General features: G+C 38.0%; 2 protein-coding genes across 2 annotated transcripts; one reads left to right on the top strand and one right to left on the bottom strand.

Annotated features, from left to right (window-relative positions):
• Positions 1–1919: 1919 nt before the first annotated feature.
• LOC136262675 (glucose-6-phosphate isomerase-like) lies at positions 1920–9724 on the bottom strand. Its single transcript, XM_066057050.1, has 9 exons — positions 9640–9724; positions 9563–9595; positions 9446–9502; positions 6809–6937; positions 6495–6572; positions 6315–6441; positions 3392–3469; positions 3274–3341; positions 1920–2225 (listed from the first exon to the last, which is right to left on the bottom strand). Exons 6-9 carry the CDS (start codon positions 6400–6402, stop codon positions 2220–2222), a joined length of 240 nt encoding a protein of 79 aa, XP_065913122.1. The 5' UTR covers positions 6403–6441; positions 6495–6572; positions 6809–6937; positions 9446–9502; positions 9563–9595; positions 9640–9724; the 3' UTR covers positions 1920–2219.
• A 4210-nt stretch (positions 9725–13934) lies between these two features.
• On the top strand, positions 13935–14906 carry LOC136262670 (uncharacterized). Its single transcript, XM_066057040.1, has 2 exons — positions 13935–14008; positions 14063–14906. The coding sequence occupies exon 2, from the start codon at positions 14302–14304 to the stop codon at positions 14830–14832; it is 531 nt and encodes a 176-aa protein (XP_065913112.1). The 5' UTR covers positions 13935–14008; positions 14063–14301; the 3' UTR covers positions 14833–14906.
• The last annotated feature ends 385 nt before the right edge of the window (positions 14907–15291 follow it).

Genomic DNA, 15291 nt, shown 5'->3' with positions numbered 1-15291 from the left:
GCACCAGCACCAGTCTGATGGGACTATCAATGGCAGATATATTGGATGGGATGCTGAATGTTTATATACGTGTGCTAGATACAAATGCTTAATTTGTATTAAACATAGAACGTAGACATGAAAAGGTAGCCCCAGGGCTACAGCTAACAGAAACATCATACTTTAGGAGAGAACTTTGATTACCTGCTATATCCGAATTACTCTAATAGAACAGTCAACTGGTCTATAAAACATCTAAAAAATAATAATAGCTTTAAGAAAAAGATCATGCAGGTGTGAGTTTGACTTAAGCACTGCTATCTCAACATCCTCCTATTGTATCAATTACATAAAGTGGAAATAATTGTATTCTTTTATGCATGTATCACTCTTGGTAGGTTGCAACAGCTAGCTATCGAGTATAGACATGTACACCTCAAGTTATATACTGCAAAATTTATGCTGCACCCTAGCTATGAAAGGCAGGATGTCTGGTGGTGCAACTCCCAGGGGTATATGTAGGGAGGGAGTTTCAGTTTGTCTTGCAGCATGTATAAATTATAGGTAGCAAGAATCGAAAGTGACTTTGATTCCTCAGAAGTAAACATAGAGAGGGACAAGGCCTATGGTTTACATATATAACCACAAAGGAAGAAAATCTTACAAAGATTGTGATACTCTAATGAAACAATCAAATGGATTCTGAGAAGTCAAAACTGTTCTAATAAAGCAGTCATTAGAAAATGTGACCTCTCCAGTTTCCAATTAGCAATTACATACTTGGCAACCCATAACTTGAGTTACTTTTTTCCAGTTACATAAAGATAATTATAGGCCAGTATGTAAAAGGAATCATTCTAGATCATCCCTTGATGATGGTGAGGTAGAAGTAGTGAAGTGAAGTCTCTGGGCATATCCACATTCACCTATGATAGAACCTCTATTTAATGGACACTTTGGGATCAACTAATTTTGATGAAATTAAGGAGGTTGCCCTTTTCAGAGGTAAAATTGTATTGGTAAAGGTCTATAAACTGTCCTTATAAGGAGGTTAGACGTATACACAGTGTCCTTTCAGAGAGGTTCTGCTGTACACAATAGCAAGATCTACAACAAGTACGATAGATGCCTCGCTTATTGCAGTACAAGGTAATGATGTCTACTCGATCTGAAGTATTCTCATTCTGCACATGTAAGGCTTAGGTTCAATGATGGATACATGATCATGTATTTAAAGCTTTATCAGTTGAACCAAAGAAAAAGATTGAATCCAGTGTTGCTGCATGCCTATCTTCAAGCAACTGACCTGATTTCAACTTGACAAGATTGGGACGTGTATTATCCAGCTGAATATTGATATCAATTCCAACAATACCAAACAGTGCATGTATGCATGGATATGCCAGTCAGAAATTTGCAGAAAATGTTTGTTTGAACATTTTGCTTACCTGAACACTTGTTATCGAGAAACTAGATCCAGTTGACGAAAATGACTTTTAGAACATAGACTAGAAATTTGAGTAAACACCCTCTAGAAATTTGAGTAAACATCCTGAGTCATTAATGTACACATCGTGTATATAACACTAAAACAAACACTGACATAATACATATTACATCACAGCAAGTGATATAAGGGAATTTCATAATGCATAGATCAGCATTAAATAAATTGATGACTCAACATAGGGGATTTTGTTTGGCTGCTGTCATTGATAACAGTTGATACTTGATAGCCAAAACATCTCGCCTATCCGTAAACACCAATAAGTTTCCTACACACAAGCTCTGCCCATCAGCAGAAGTATGCAATGGCTCACTGACTGACTGACAACTGAATGTCTGACCAACTGAGTGAGCGAGCGAGCGAGCGGGTGGGTGGGTGAGTGAGTGAGTGAGTGAGTGAGTGAGTGAGTGAGTGAGTGAGTGACCAACCAACCGACTGGAAAGCAAATTACACATGGGGTGATCATGTTTCTACACTGAACTACTATTCTGTTGTGTTCCTTGTAGTTATTACATTACTATAGCTACACCAATAAGACAGTTCTATACATCTAACACAGGAAACTATAACTGAAACCTAACATCAGTTAATTGATTGAATAAATTTTGATCACAGTTTGGGTCTGTGTCCTTTGATGTAGTTGATCAAGCCATTGGTACTAGCATCATGTCCCTTGACCAGATCAGTGCCTCGTAACTCTGGTTGAATCATCTTAGCTAACTGCTTGCCCAGCTCAACTCTACAAGAAGATAATAAATGAACAACTACATATCCAAGTCAAACATCAAAGAGTTACAAGAACTATATGGTGGATATGACATTATGCATTAAATATACTTATAGAACTTTGTGTGGGCGAGATCAAAGGAAAAAGTGCACTTTAAATTTCATAAAGTACACTCTCAGCCGGCCAACTGCTTCATCGACCACAAAGAGTGCTTTATTGCACCGCAAAGAGTGCTTTATTCGTTCAATAACTCTGCTTTATATATAACTCTGCTTTATTCGTTCAATAAAGCACTCTTTGCGGTGCAATAAAGCACTCTTTGTGGGCAATAAAGCACAGTTGCCCACGTGCCTTAGTGTAGGCTAATAGCCTACGGAGCTCACGCCAGTACGACTAATCACTCAAGCCGGTGAAGGCTGATAGCCTCGCCGCGCTGAGTGATCAATCACCCCAGCCGATACGAGTTCCACCACTGGATTGCTTTTATAGACATACCTAAATGCTTCGATGATGGGTGGGAGAAGATAACGTTGCTGTTACGTTTGTTAATGTACACGGACAAGTCCTGGAGATATCACGGAAATACTTCACCATGTGACTCACAATAGAATCGATTGTGGGTTCCGAGCAAAACCTGCCAAAAGACGCGATGAACGTCTACTATGCCAAACTATGGTGAAATACGCGTGAGTTACTTTGTTAAACTAGTTTGTGTGCGTTCAGGCTGCTAATAGTTCGTGCAACGCTTGTTAATTACGAGTCCTAGTGTATGGTGAAGCTACACGACTAGAAAGTTCCATAAATCATTTAAAGCATAGCCTTGCTCGTGCTATATGAAAAATAAAGTACTTGGCGCTTGGCCTCGATGCTAATAAAGCACTCGGCTTCGCCTCGTGCTTTATTAGCATCTCGGCCGCGCGCCTCGTACTTTATTTTTCATATAGCACTCGCGGCTATGCTTTAACATATACATAAAAGGAGAGAGCATTTTACATGTAACTACACAAGAACTAGCTGTACATGTTACTCCATGTTATCTACAACAAGTAATCACACTCACCCCCCATTGGTCAAATGAGTTGATATCCCAGACCACTCCTTGAGTGAAGATCTTCATCTCATACATTGCTAATGTCAATATGGAGTAGTGACTTCACTACAGTGGGTGTACTGCTTACCGATCAACATTCCCAAAGTTAAGGGAGTCAGTTTCTGCAGCACAATTGAGTTGGTTGGTTTATTGCCTTCAAATACCTGTGTATAGTATAGCATAATGACTTTAGTAGTTTACAAACCATGTGTACACCCACAGCCCACTAGATGGAAACAATTGATTTACTGAAATTGATTTTTCTAAAAGCATGTGTGTGCGTGTGTGTGTTTGCGCAGTGTGTTGTGATTATTGACGTGACAGTTTGTTCTGTGGAATGTAGCTCAAGTTTTTGTCTGTTCAATGTGTGCAATGGAGAATGGACAGAAGCACACAGAGTAATGAGATAAAACTCCCCGAGTACGTACCAAGATAATGAGCACTTCATTGTGGGCATAAATATGTTGATATGTACAAAGGTGAACATGTAAACAGATTGACAGCTTTTAGTTCAACATAATGACCTACTGAGCAAAAATCTAACTAGTTTACAATTTTCTCAAACTGTCTAGAGGGAAAAACTAATGGGCTGTTAAACTCCTGATAACCAGACTCATTTTATTACTAGGCCCAGGGCACATACAACCAAGTACAATCACCAACAAGACTTTGACATTTCTTAACACAGCTAATAAGGCGAAACAGAAAATAGGCCAAAAAATCCCTCAAACCCCGGGATTCAAACTGCAGGTCACCCAATTTCTAGTCGAGCACCACACTCAGTCTCCCTGTGTTTGTTTGTATAGGTACCTCATCTACTCGTGAACCAGCTGAAACATCTTGCTATAGCTCCTTGTAACAAGTCACGAGTTTCATTAGCCTTGTTCTACAAATTAAGTCATTGTAACCTCGTACATGCCCTTACAATAAGGTAGCATCCCTGGCCTTCATTTAGGACTCGGTGTTTATTTGAACCCAGCTTTAATATGGTACATAGTACATACAAAAACAATAATTAAAATTATTGTATCATACACTACCATAGTAGTGTATAGTAGGGACCACAAAGGAGTAGGCGTGGCCCACAAAATAATATACCCAAAAAACAGCCTCAATTTCCCCTAACGACGATCAGGTAGTGTTGGTTAGGTGAAACTAAGCCCAAACAAGCTTTCAGATCAACCCAAAACACTTTCAACAAGTTGCTACGGAATTTTAAAAATAATTTATTTAATAGAATTTTCTACTGACTGAATAAGTAAATAAGTAACTGACTGACTGACTGATGCCTTCAGACAAGCGTAATTTGATAACGGCTAAGGCTACGGGCTTGATTTTTTCACTGTTTGACATTGCTTTGGCCCGACAGGTGCCTTTTTGCATACCATAATGCATTCTTCTTGGACTTACCAGTGTCCTCCTTTGTGTCCCATTCATCTTTGCTGACAGCGAAAAGTGTCGATTTGGTGATAGCATGTGATGGCTTCCCTTTGTAACGGAAATTGTCTGTACTTGTCATAGTGGCTATTTTGATATCAGAGGTGCTTTTCAAACAGTTCTTGATTCATACTGCTGTGTAACAGGTTGAACATAGCCGACAACAAAGCGTAATGGATACTTCACTTTTCAGACAATAATTGGGGTGTGCGGCACCATTTCAGATGTGGTATGCGTGGGTTCACCAGTCTTAATTATTATTTACAAAAAAAAGTTAAAAAACAAGTACACAGAAAAATTTAGAAATTTCAACTAGAGTAGGGACCATAACACATCTACTGATATAACACTTCTTATTGTTTTACTGTGAATTAATATCGTGCACTACTCCAGCTTGTTTCAGTACTTTTTATCAATGTGTTATGGTCCCTACTCTAGTTGAAATTTCTAAATTTTTCTGTGTACTTGTTATTTATAAACAAACAAAGTATAACCAAAAAAATTTGGAATTTTCAACTAGAGTAGGGACCATAGCATATCGATAAAAAGTACTGAAACAAGTTAGAGTAGTCCATGATATTAAATCACAGTAAAACAATAAGAAGTGTTATATCCCTACTGTAATCAAGTGTTTTGTAATCTAGTGTTTTGTAATCAAGTGTTTTCTACTCCCTACTGTAATCTACTGTAATCTACTGTAATCAAGTGTTTTTTCGGTGTTTTTTCATGGACTACGCCCAAATCTCTGCGATCCCTACTATACAGTACTATTGTACTGTATGATGATAGTCAATCAAACAGGCTGTGGGACCAGGTGTCCTGCAGGCCTTCAGCACTTGTGCTGTAAAGTCTTAATAAATAAACTAATGTCAATTTGGTTCCACATGTGGTACTTTGAGATAATAAGTCACTCTCTAGAGTTCCTATGGATACATATATACATGAAATTGACAAGGAGAAAACATCTTGACCACCTGGTAGACTCCTGTAAGTGTTTGAGTATTAATCGGATGGCTGCAGGTTCGAGGCTGCCCAGGTCCTAGTCATGGATTTTTTCTCCTTTCCCTACCTTTTCAAACACACTTTATGTAACAACTTTAAACAGGCTGTGGGACCAGGTATCCTACAGGCCTTCGGTACTTGTGCTGCAAAGCCTTAAAAAATAAATAAATAAAAATTCACAGGCTTTTAATGTAGCCCACAGTGAAACATTCTCGACTGCTCTATAAGAGTACTTTATGACTGCTCTATTAGGGAGTTTTGATCATTATAGCAACAATGCTGCAAAGACTAAGAAAAGGAACGTAGGTTTTGTGCAATACAGACCAACACTGTGTATGTATCCACTAATAACGGTAAGTATATGATGGTAGCGGAAAGCAGGAATAAAATGTAAAATGCTTCATAAAGGTCATCATGTCAGTATACAGGTTGGATTTTACAATAAGTCTAAGTAAGCTATATGATACTTTAAAACTGTATGGTTAACCAAGTTGAGCGTGAGTGTCAAATTCATGTAGGTAGTACCATTTTTTATTTCCAGTAAAATGTAGCACACTATTCCTTTGTTATCTTATGAGGAAGGATCAGTTCTAATTGTTTGCCATTTTTACCTTCGTTTTCTAGCTCAGCCTTTGCCTCCTCAGCTGTCTTACCCCTCATCAGAGCTTCTGTCAGAGCTAAGGAGTTGGCCAGCAAGATCTACCACAAGTACACCATCTTATACCATCACACAATACACACACAATTCATACCTCATGATGGAGACCATTCTGGATGGAATTATGGGTCTCAACAGTAGCAATTAAGTCAGCAGGAATAACTTTTGTACCCTAATAATGGAAGAAATGAGATCATACATCAGGACTTGCTAAACACAAAAACTTAAATATACAAAACAGCAAATACATAAATAATGTAACATGGTGAGATTATAAGATATATTATGAACTTGTAGCAGAGTAAACACAATACGTCAGGTGAAACCAAATGAGTAATTTTCCTTAGCATGTACACACACGCATACACACGCATGCACGCACACACGCGCGCACTCACACACACACACCTTGGTGTATCAGTTGGTAGAAAGCATGTTGACCATTAGTTCCAGGTTCTCCCCATACAATAGACCAGTAGAGTAGTCCACATGATCACCAGATCTAGTCACACTCTTCCTATTAGACTCCATGTCTCCCTGTAATAACAACACAACAGTTAGAGTAAACTGAAACCTGTCAGTAGTATACCATGTAACTAACATGACTGATGCACATGCCACAAATAAATTTGGCATTAACTCCATAAAATTTGTACTCCCAATACCTGAGGCAATACTGCCATATAGTGGGTTATTTTCGAAACAGAAAATTTCGCACAAGGAGCAAAATCTGAATTTCGAAGGATTTTAATTTCGAAGAGTGTTTATTTCGAAGTCCGGATGGATTTTAAATAAACAGAAATTCGTATCACAAATAATGAAGATGCATGAATGTTTGACTTACTGATGGAATAACCCCCATCCCTGTGCACTGGAGAGAAGACTGAGGGAGTTTCGAGTGGAATAAATTCACTGGCTCGCATGCTCAATCGTAGCTAGCATAGATTATAGAGCAGACGGCATCAATTCCCATTCTGGATCACCTGTTTTCTGGTTATTGGCACAGTAATGATATATTTTACCCATTATCATCAGTAATACTGAGCTAAAACTCAAGGAATACACAAGCAAATCACCGAAAGCTGGATCATTGCTTTCACCTGTGGGAATTTATTTTCGAAGGGCGTGGGAATTTATTTTCGAAGAGAAGGGCCTCTTCGAAATATCCGAAAATAAAAACCTTTCGAAAATTACCAGCTATACAGTATTAGCTATGTACAGTAAAATTAAGCAACTAGATATATAGGTAAATTTTCATATCGGTGTACCTCTAAAGTTACAGTGTAGGTATGGCTACAAGTACATAGTTAGTATTAGAGAATCTGATTAGAGAGTATTCGAGCACAAAGTTTCTGTAATCCAATTAAAAGCTCTATATCATACAGTACAGATAGTATTGTATATTAGGGATCATAGAGATTTGGGTTTTTCTGGCTAAAAACATTACTCGAAAACCAGCTTCAGAATACTATCCTGGTGCCTAAGCAGCATTGGTTAGGTATAACCAAGCCCAATAGTACCTTTAGTACAATCCTAAATGTCTCCATTAGATTGTTATGAAATTTTAAAAGTTATAGGAATTTCTACTGCCTGCCTGCCTGCCTGCCTGCCTGCCTGTGCAATGCACGTATCATGGACTTACCTTTGTCCTTCTTAATGTTCCATTTCTTTTTGCTGACAGCCTGTCAATTCGCGGTAGTGCGATACATGGCTTCCCTATGTTTGTAAATGGCAATCATCCATATTTTCCATGGTGACTGAATTGATTGCAGAAGTGCTTTTCCTACTGTTCTTTGTTCGTAACACTGTGTAACATGCTGAAAATAGGTAAAAGCGAAGCGTACTGACCACTTTACTTGCAAGACAAAAATTGATAGTTGAAGCGCATGAATTGTTGGTATTATTTGTGTTGACTGGATTGATTGTAGAAGCACTTCTACTGTTCTTTGTTTGTAGCACTGTACAATGGGCAGAACATAGCTGAAGTGAAGCATAATGGACACTCCACTTTCTAGTCAGTAATTGATAACCGGGCATGCGTTTAGATGAAAACTATCTCTGGTGCCATCCTTTCTTTTGCGGTGGTATGTGTGGGTTCACCAGTCATAATTACAAAAAGTAAAAAAAACAAGTATAAGGAAAAATTAGGAATTTTAAGTTCAGTTAGGGATCATAGAAGAAAAAGTTGGGAAACACAAGGGAGGTCGCCTACACCTGCAGATATACTAGTGATCATTAAATCTCTACTTCAGTCACTGCACATGGGTATAGGGATTAAATGTTCACTAGTACATCTGCTGGTGTAGGTGACCTTCCTTGTTTCCCAACTTTTTTCTGTGATAAATTCCTAATTTTTCCTTATACTTGTGTACATAGTAATTTTACAGGTCTACTTATGTACAACCTTTCCCACTGATGCCTAGTCACAGAGAAGCCTATGTAGAAACTCCATTGAATGCAGAAAAAATCCCAGATCAGGTGACTACTTGATCCTACATGTAGTTGCATGGTTTGCTTTATGTTCAAGCAGAGATTCCAAGCACCACCATCACTATAGCCATACCGCTAGTGAATACTATGAAATAAACGCCAGGAACTGAATGGCTAAGTACCAGGGTTATTTAACATCAGTACAAAATTGTTTGTCCACCAGAATACAATAGTGTCCAGATAGACATCATGTTTTACTGAAGATTCTAAACTGCAAATCTAGATCAGCATTCTCACTTCCCACATACATACACACTAAGAATAAACACTTGGATAGGCACCAAACATTGGGTTCAGAATCATTAAAATAAACACCTGAGCTTCTTTATGGATAACTACAGTGTTGGTTCAGACATTGAAAGGTCTCCAAAAGTGTATGACCTTCTCCAAAAAATTCAATTTTAATGATTAGAATCATTTAGAATATATTTGTATGTCAAATGTAAGTAGTGATATGACTTTTATACACCTACTCGGTACTATTGATTGTGGGTTTTAATTTTTATAAAGTAGTAAGCAGCAAATTTTACTCCTTAAGTGTTGTGTATACTACACCTTTCCAGTCAACTTGAAAATCCAAACAGTGATGTTCCTAATGTGGTCCAAAAGTATCTGGAAAATCAGAACACATGTAAATCATGCTCCCAGTTCATTGTATACTAATATACTAACCTGCTGGAATTAGGCAGCAAAGCGATGGAGGTACTATATGAGGGAAACGTCAAATAAGGCAGCAATGAAGACAGTACCTGATCATATGGCAGGAGTGAGTGACTTTGAGCTCCAAAAAAGTTGTTGTACCACACCCCCAACATGCCGATTAATCATGGGAACCTAACAACAGTACATACACAATACATGATATACATACTAGTCTTAACAGAGCTACAAGTGTGGTGTATTGTGTGCTCTGTTGTATTTAATACACAATGGTGACTATGTTGTGCTTACGTTCTTCTCCATTGCAGCTGTCTTGAAATGATTGTCCTGAAATACATAAGGAATGTCATCACAGTGTAGTAGTGATTGATACATAACATTGCATGTGCTCCAGCCAGTAACCTCTTGAAATTGTCCATACCTGCAAATAGGTAGACATGCATGCACGTAGATGCGTGCGCACGTACACACACACACACGCACACATGTATATGCACATGTACACACACACACTACACACACGCCCAGGTGACCAAGCCACCGCAGCCTTTGATCCAAAATAAAATCAGCTATCGACCAATACAGGCCAAATTGTCCAGATATCTGTTGGGTAGTAATATGGCTTTGCCATTGTTGGAATTTAGACACACCCAAAATTGTTCGTACACAACGGTTGTGAAATGTGGTTAGCCTTCTCACATCAGGAGCTTCCAGAGTCCACGTCTCTGCTCCATATAGCAAAGTATAAATCACCACAGCCTTATAGACAGCTCTCTTAGTATTAATGGACAGAGTGCGATTGAGGAAGATCGGTACCCTCAAGCAACCAAAGGCTTTGGAAGCCTTAGCAATTTTACAGCTAACCTCTGCAGTGATCTCACCATCACTAGACAACTTGGAACCTAAATAAGTAAAATCTCTCACCATTTCCATCTCACCGCCACTGGGGAATTATCACCCTCACCAACTGCGGCTCCCACCGCCAAACCTTTTGGCTTAGGTAAGCTAACAGTCAGACCATAAAAACTTGCCGCTTGTACAAATCTCTTACAAACTGATTCAAAGGCTGTACAAGTTACAGCATACAAAGCAAGGTCATCAGCGAACTGTGACTTAGTCACCTGTACTTTCAATAACCTAGACTTTGCAGTTCGATCTCCCACCAGCTTTCTACTATGTTTGTACAAAATAGGCACTCCAGCCTCTCCACTCTGACTACGCCACCTGGTCACCATTGCATTAAAATAGATGTTGAATAAAGTTGGTGCCATGGTGCAACCTTGCCTCAAGCCATTTCGAACCTCTAAACAATTGGTATCTCATTCAAAGCACAGATACGTGAAGTACAGCAAGCCAAATATTTAGGGGTTACCTTGAATAATAAGTTAAAGTGGACAGATCATATTCAAATCATATCAAACAAAGCAAACTCAGTACTTGGATTCCTGCGACGAAATTTAAACAACTGCCCAACTAGGGTGAAAAGTTCTCTTTACAAAACCCTTGTAAGACTCATTCTAGAATATGCATGTACCATCTGGGCACCTCACTGTCAGAGGGATATACAACACATTGAAGCTATTCAAAGAAGAGCAGCTAGATTTACTATGAATTGCTATGGTAGATATGAGAGCGTTACAAATATGTTACACCAACTAGACTGGCCCACTCTCTATGTAAGAAGAAACCAGCAAAAATTGATGATGATGTATAAAATAATTAATGGTCTTGTGTATGTGCAGCATAGCTTACCCCTAACATATTCAAACTTATACAGTACCCTCCGTGGTCACTCTTACAAGCTTTCTCAGCCAGCAACCAGAGTTGACTCCTACAAATTCTCATTTTTTCCATCAACTATTACTATGTGGAACAGTTTACCATCATCGGTAGTTAAAGCAGAATCTTTTAATCAATTTAAGAACAACATTGTGAATTTGTACATATAATACTCAATCTGAGTTCTGTACTTAACACAATATAATAATAATAATAATATAACGAAATATGCTATAAAAACAGGTACTATAACTCAAGCTACTTTACTTACAAATGTAACGCGTTACCTAAGTAACATAGTTACTGTAACCAGTCTAATATTATGTAATATTATTACTACAAGTAACGAAGTTACTAATCTTGTTAGTTATCCTCTGAGTAACGCCTAGCCACAACGAAGTAACGAAGCCTACTGAATGAAGCTTATTCACCAGCTTCTTACTTATAACCAAGATTTGCACATTATCCAACAACACAATCATGCCACGTGATAAGGTGGTGGTTTCACACGTGACAGCTTAAGGCTGTGGATACAAAGTAATATAATATGTAATATTATTATAGTTACTTTATTTTATGGGTAATATGTAACTATAACTAAATAGTTCAGTTGCAAGTAATATGTAATATGTAACTAGTTACTTTTACAAAGTAACTTGCCAACACTGGCAGTTGGTAATGAGGCACATTTCAGGCTGAAGCAACATTGAACAGTGAAGAAATCAAGCCTATATCTTTAACCCTAGGAAGTTGTACTTGGCTGGAGTTAGCTAATCAGTCAAAAAAAATGTTCCACAGAATAGATTGGAAGCACTTTGCAGGCATTTTTTGGCCTGTTAGTACCTAACAAATACTGCCAAGTTGTAAATTATGAGGCTGATTTAAGTGATTTTAGGGCAATGTTTGTGGCCAGACTGAAAAGCCCAAACCTTCATGATCCCTAGTATTCCCTACTACTTACTATACAGTATTCTACTGTTATTGTTATTAGAGTGACCAGCACTGACTGTACTGATCTAGGCTAAAAATTCTCAGGTTGATAACATGTAGAGGTCTGTTTTAAGGGATCCAGGCAACCTATGTGCAGCACACATCAACATCTAAACCATGTTGCCTTAGACAAATGTCTACCAACTATTGAAAAGTATAATAGCCAAGATAAAATTTAATTCCTCCTATAGCAGTATGACCATAATATTTGCTGCTATGCATTACGTAAACAAGCTGTCTGCATTACACAGACATAACATTTTTGTATGTAAGGCTGTTTTTAGTAGTTTGATATCTTTACAAACCTGTTGACAGGGTAAGACACCATGCAGTTCTTGTTTACAACCACATATTGAGATATGCACTAATGCAACTGTGGACAATTGGTGGTAATTTTATATTGATCAAAATGGCACCAAGCAAAGTGACACATGCACTTTTAAGGTACAAATTTCAGCCAGGTTGTGCCTGCTTCCTGTGCTGGCTGTGATCAGATGGCTAATACTTAAAGAAGCCTATCAGTAATTTTGTCATAGTGGTGCATACTAACTCACTGTTTGTACACCGTTGTCTAAAAAACGCATCTTTAAGGATTTAAAAACCATAGGTGACGTCAGCAATTACTTCAGTTGTGCCTTGACATCAACTCAAGTTTATAGATCTTCACATACGTAGACATAATGTCTCAAATAATTCTGATCATCCTACACTACGGTAACTCCCAAAGATGAATGCACGCATAAGATTTACACATACAGCTAGGCCTGCCAAGATACACACACATGCACACACAGTAACACTATCCTTCTCTACATATAAGGTTATGTAAAGAGTGGTCCATCAAGCTTGCATCTGCAATTGCAAGCATCACACAATATTTTGGGTCATGTTTGATGTGGCATAGCTTAATAGCATGGGAATCCCAGCAATTACTCAAGAACAACTCTTCTCAAATAAATCAAATGTCATGTCTACCTAATACAGACAGCCTGTTTACAAAATAGAATGGTTGACATATATTTATTAGACAAGAAATCTGACTCAGACTACTGAATACCATGTTTACAAATACATCAATTCCTGAAGCACTTATAAAGTTAGGGCCACTACCATGCTAAACACTATAACCAATCGAGATGCGGAAGATTACTCTACTCCTGATACTTGTTGTATCACTGACTGATGTGGTGGATTCACAACTACCATGTGATTCCTTCCTGAGGGTAATACAACCAGAATTGTTCACTCATTGCTCTTCATGTTTCTATGGCTCCTGGAGTAGCTGGACTAAGACTGGTAAACCACTACACAATTCAAATTGTCCAACTAGCAGAAGCTTTAGGGAAATAAGAACTCGAAAAGATGGTGACAAGTGTACACAGGAAGACAGTAGAACTGTTTGTAAGTATGATCTGTTTGATTAAGTGCAAAACAATATTGAATGTTATGTATCTGTTGAAGGTGAACCAACCTTGCAAGAACAGGCAAAGCTCTTCATTGAGGCACTGGACTTGGGTTCATCAACGTATCAAACTATTAACCTAAATAATGGTGATCAAAGTGAAGGTGTTACTGCTGACTTTAATGGTGTGGTTCCACGGACTGATGGTATTGTGGTTCCACTAAACAGAAGTAGTAGAAGCATATCAGCAATATGTGGATCACCAAGCACAGAAATATGCCCTCGAGGTAAACAGATAGTAATTATAAGTAATAACTAACAAAAATGTGCATTATCAACAGTTACTCGAAGAAACAGTAAAGAAAGTCCAGTGAATAAAAACCCAACATCATCAATTTTTGAAGACAATGCTGATCAACTAGACAAAAACAAAACCCCAGAGCCATTTGATATAGATGGTCACTTAATAAACATTAGAAATTATCGTCACTATCGCTATAGAAGACAAGGCACGAAGAAACGGTACATTTTGCTTATATTGGACACATCAGGAAGTATTGGAAAAGCAAACTTTGATTTGATGACAGAAACGTTAAGTAAACTGGTTCCACTTTTTTGTGGGTACACTAAGTTTGGAGTGATGACATATGGTGATAAGATACAAAGGGACATTTGTTTCAATTGCAATCAAGCTGATCGTGGTAAACTCTTTGCAGCAATATCTAGTATTTCATATCGTCATGGTCCAAAAACCCGTTCTGGTGATGCAATCCGATGTGCTTGTGATAAAATACTACAGCGTACATGTGGGTATTATGATGAAGACAATGCACTAATTGATGTAATATTTCTCACTGATGGTCGGTCTAATTCAGGAGAAAATGTGTGTACTGCCACAAAGTGCCTGAACCAGTTTGGAGGTAAAGTTAGTGTGGTGTCAATTGGCATTGGCAACAACATCAACCTAGATGAATTGGAGTGTATCAAGGGAGACAATGCTGCGACTTCACACATATTTGACGTGGAAAACTTAGCAGGCCTAGTGAATTTACAAAAGGAAGTGGTGAAACACCTAACAGACAATAAAAAAATATGCCGAAAGTGTTGCTAATACATATGTCATTTTGGCAACAAACTTTACACACACACACACACATAATGTTATGCACATACTGTAGTATGTAACTACGTACTTCATTGTAGAGTACATATAGCTCATGTCAAATGTGCTTGTACCAAATCTCCTAACTTTAATATGTTAAAAATTGATGACTTAGCACTTTTCCTAATGATAACCACTGCTAATTACAAGCATATGCCAAGAATATCACCATAGCCACAAAACAGTTTGCACTGTGTATAATAATTTGATGGCAGTATTGAATACAGTATCTGATATATTCTAAATAGTCAGTGCACTTGAGAGAGCCGCTTAATATATGTATGCTTTAATCATTGTCCCTGAATAGTGGCAAATCAATTTTTTAACATTAGGCAGCCATATTAAATGAACTACTCTATGTAAATACATTATTTCTTTTATCAAATACTGTATTTCCTTGGCTAAATG

This window comes from Dysidea avara, chromosome 8 (assembly GCF_963678975.1).
Source record: "Dysidea avara chromosome 8, odDysAvar1.4, whole genome shotgun sequence".
NCBI lineage: Eukaryota > Metazoa > Porifera > Demospongiae > Dictyoceratida > Dysideidae > Dysidea > Dysidea avara.
The sequence above is the reverse complement of the archived record's forward strand: the minus strand, read 5'-3'. Positions and strand labels throughout refer to the sequence as shown.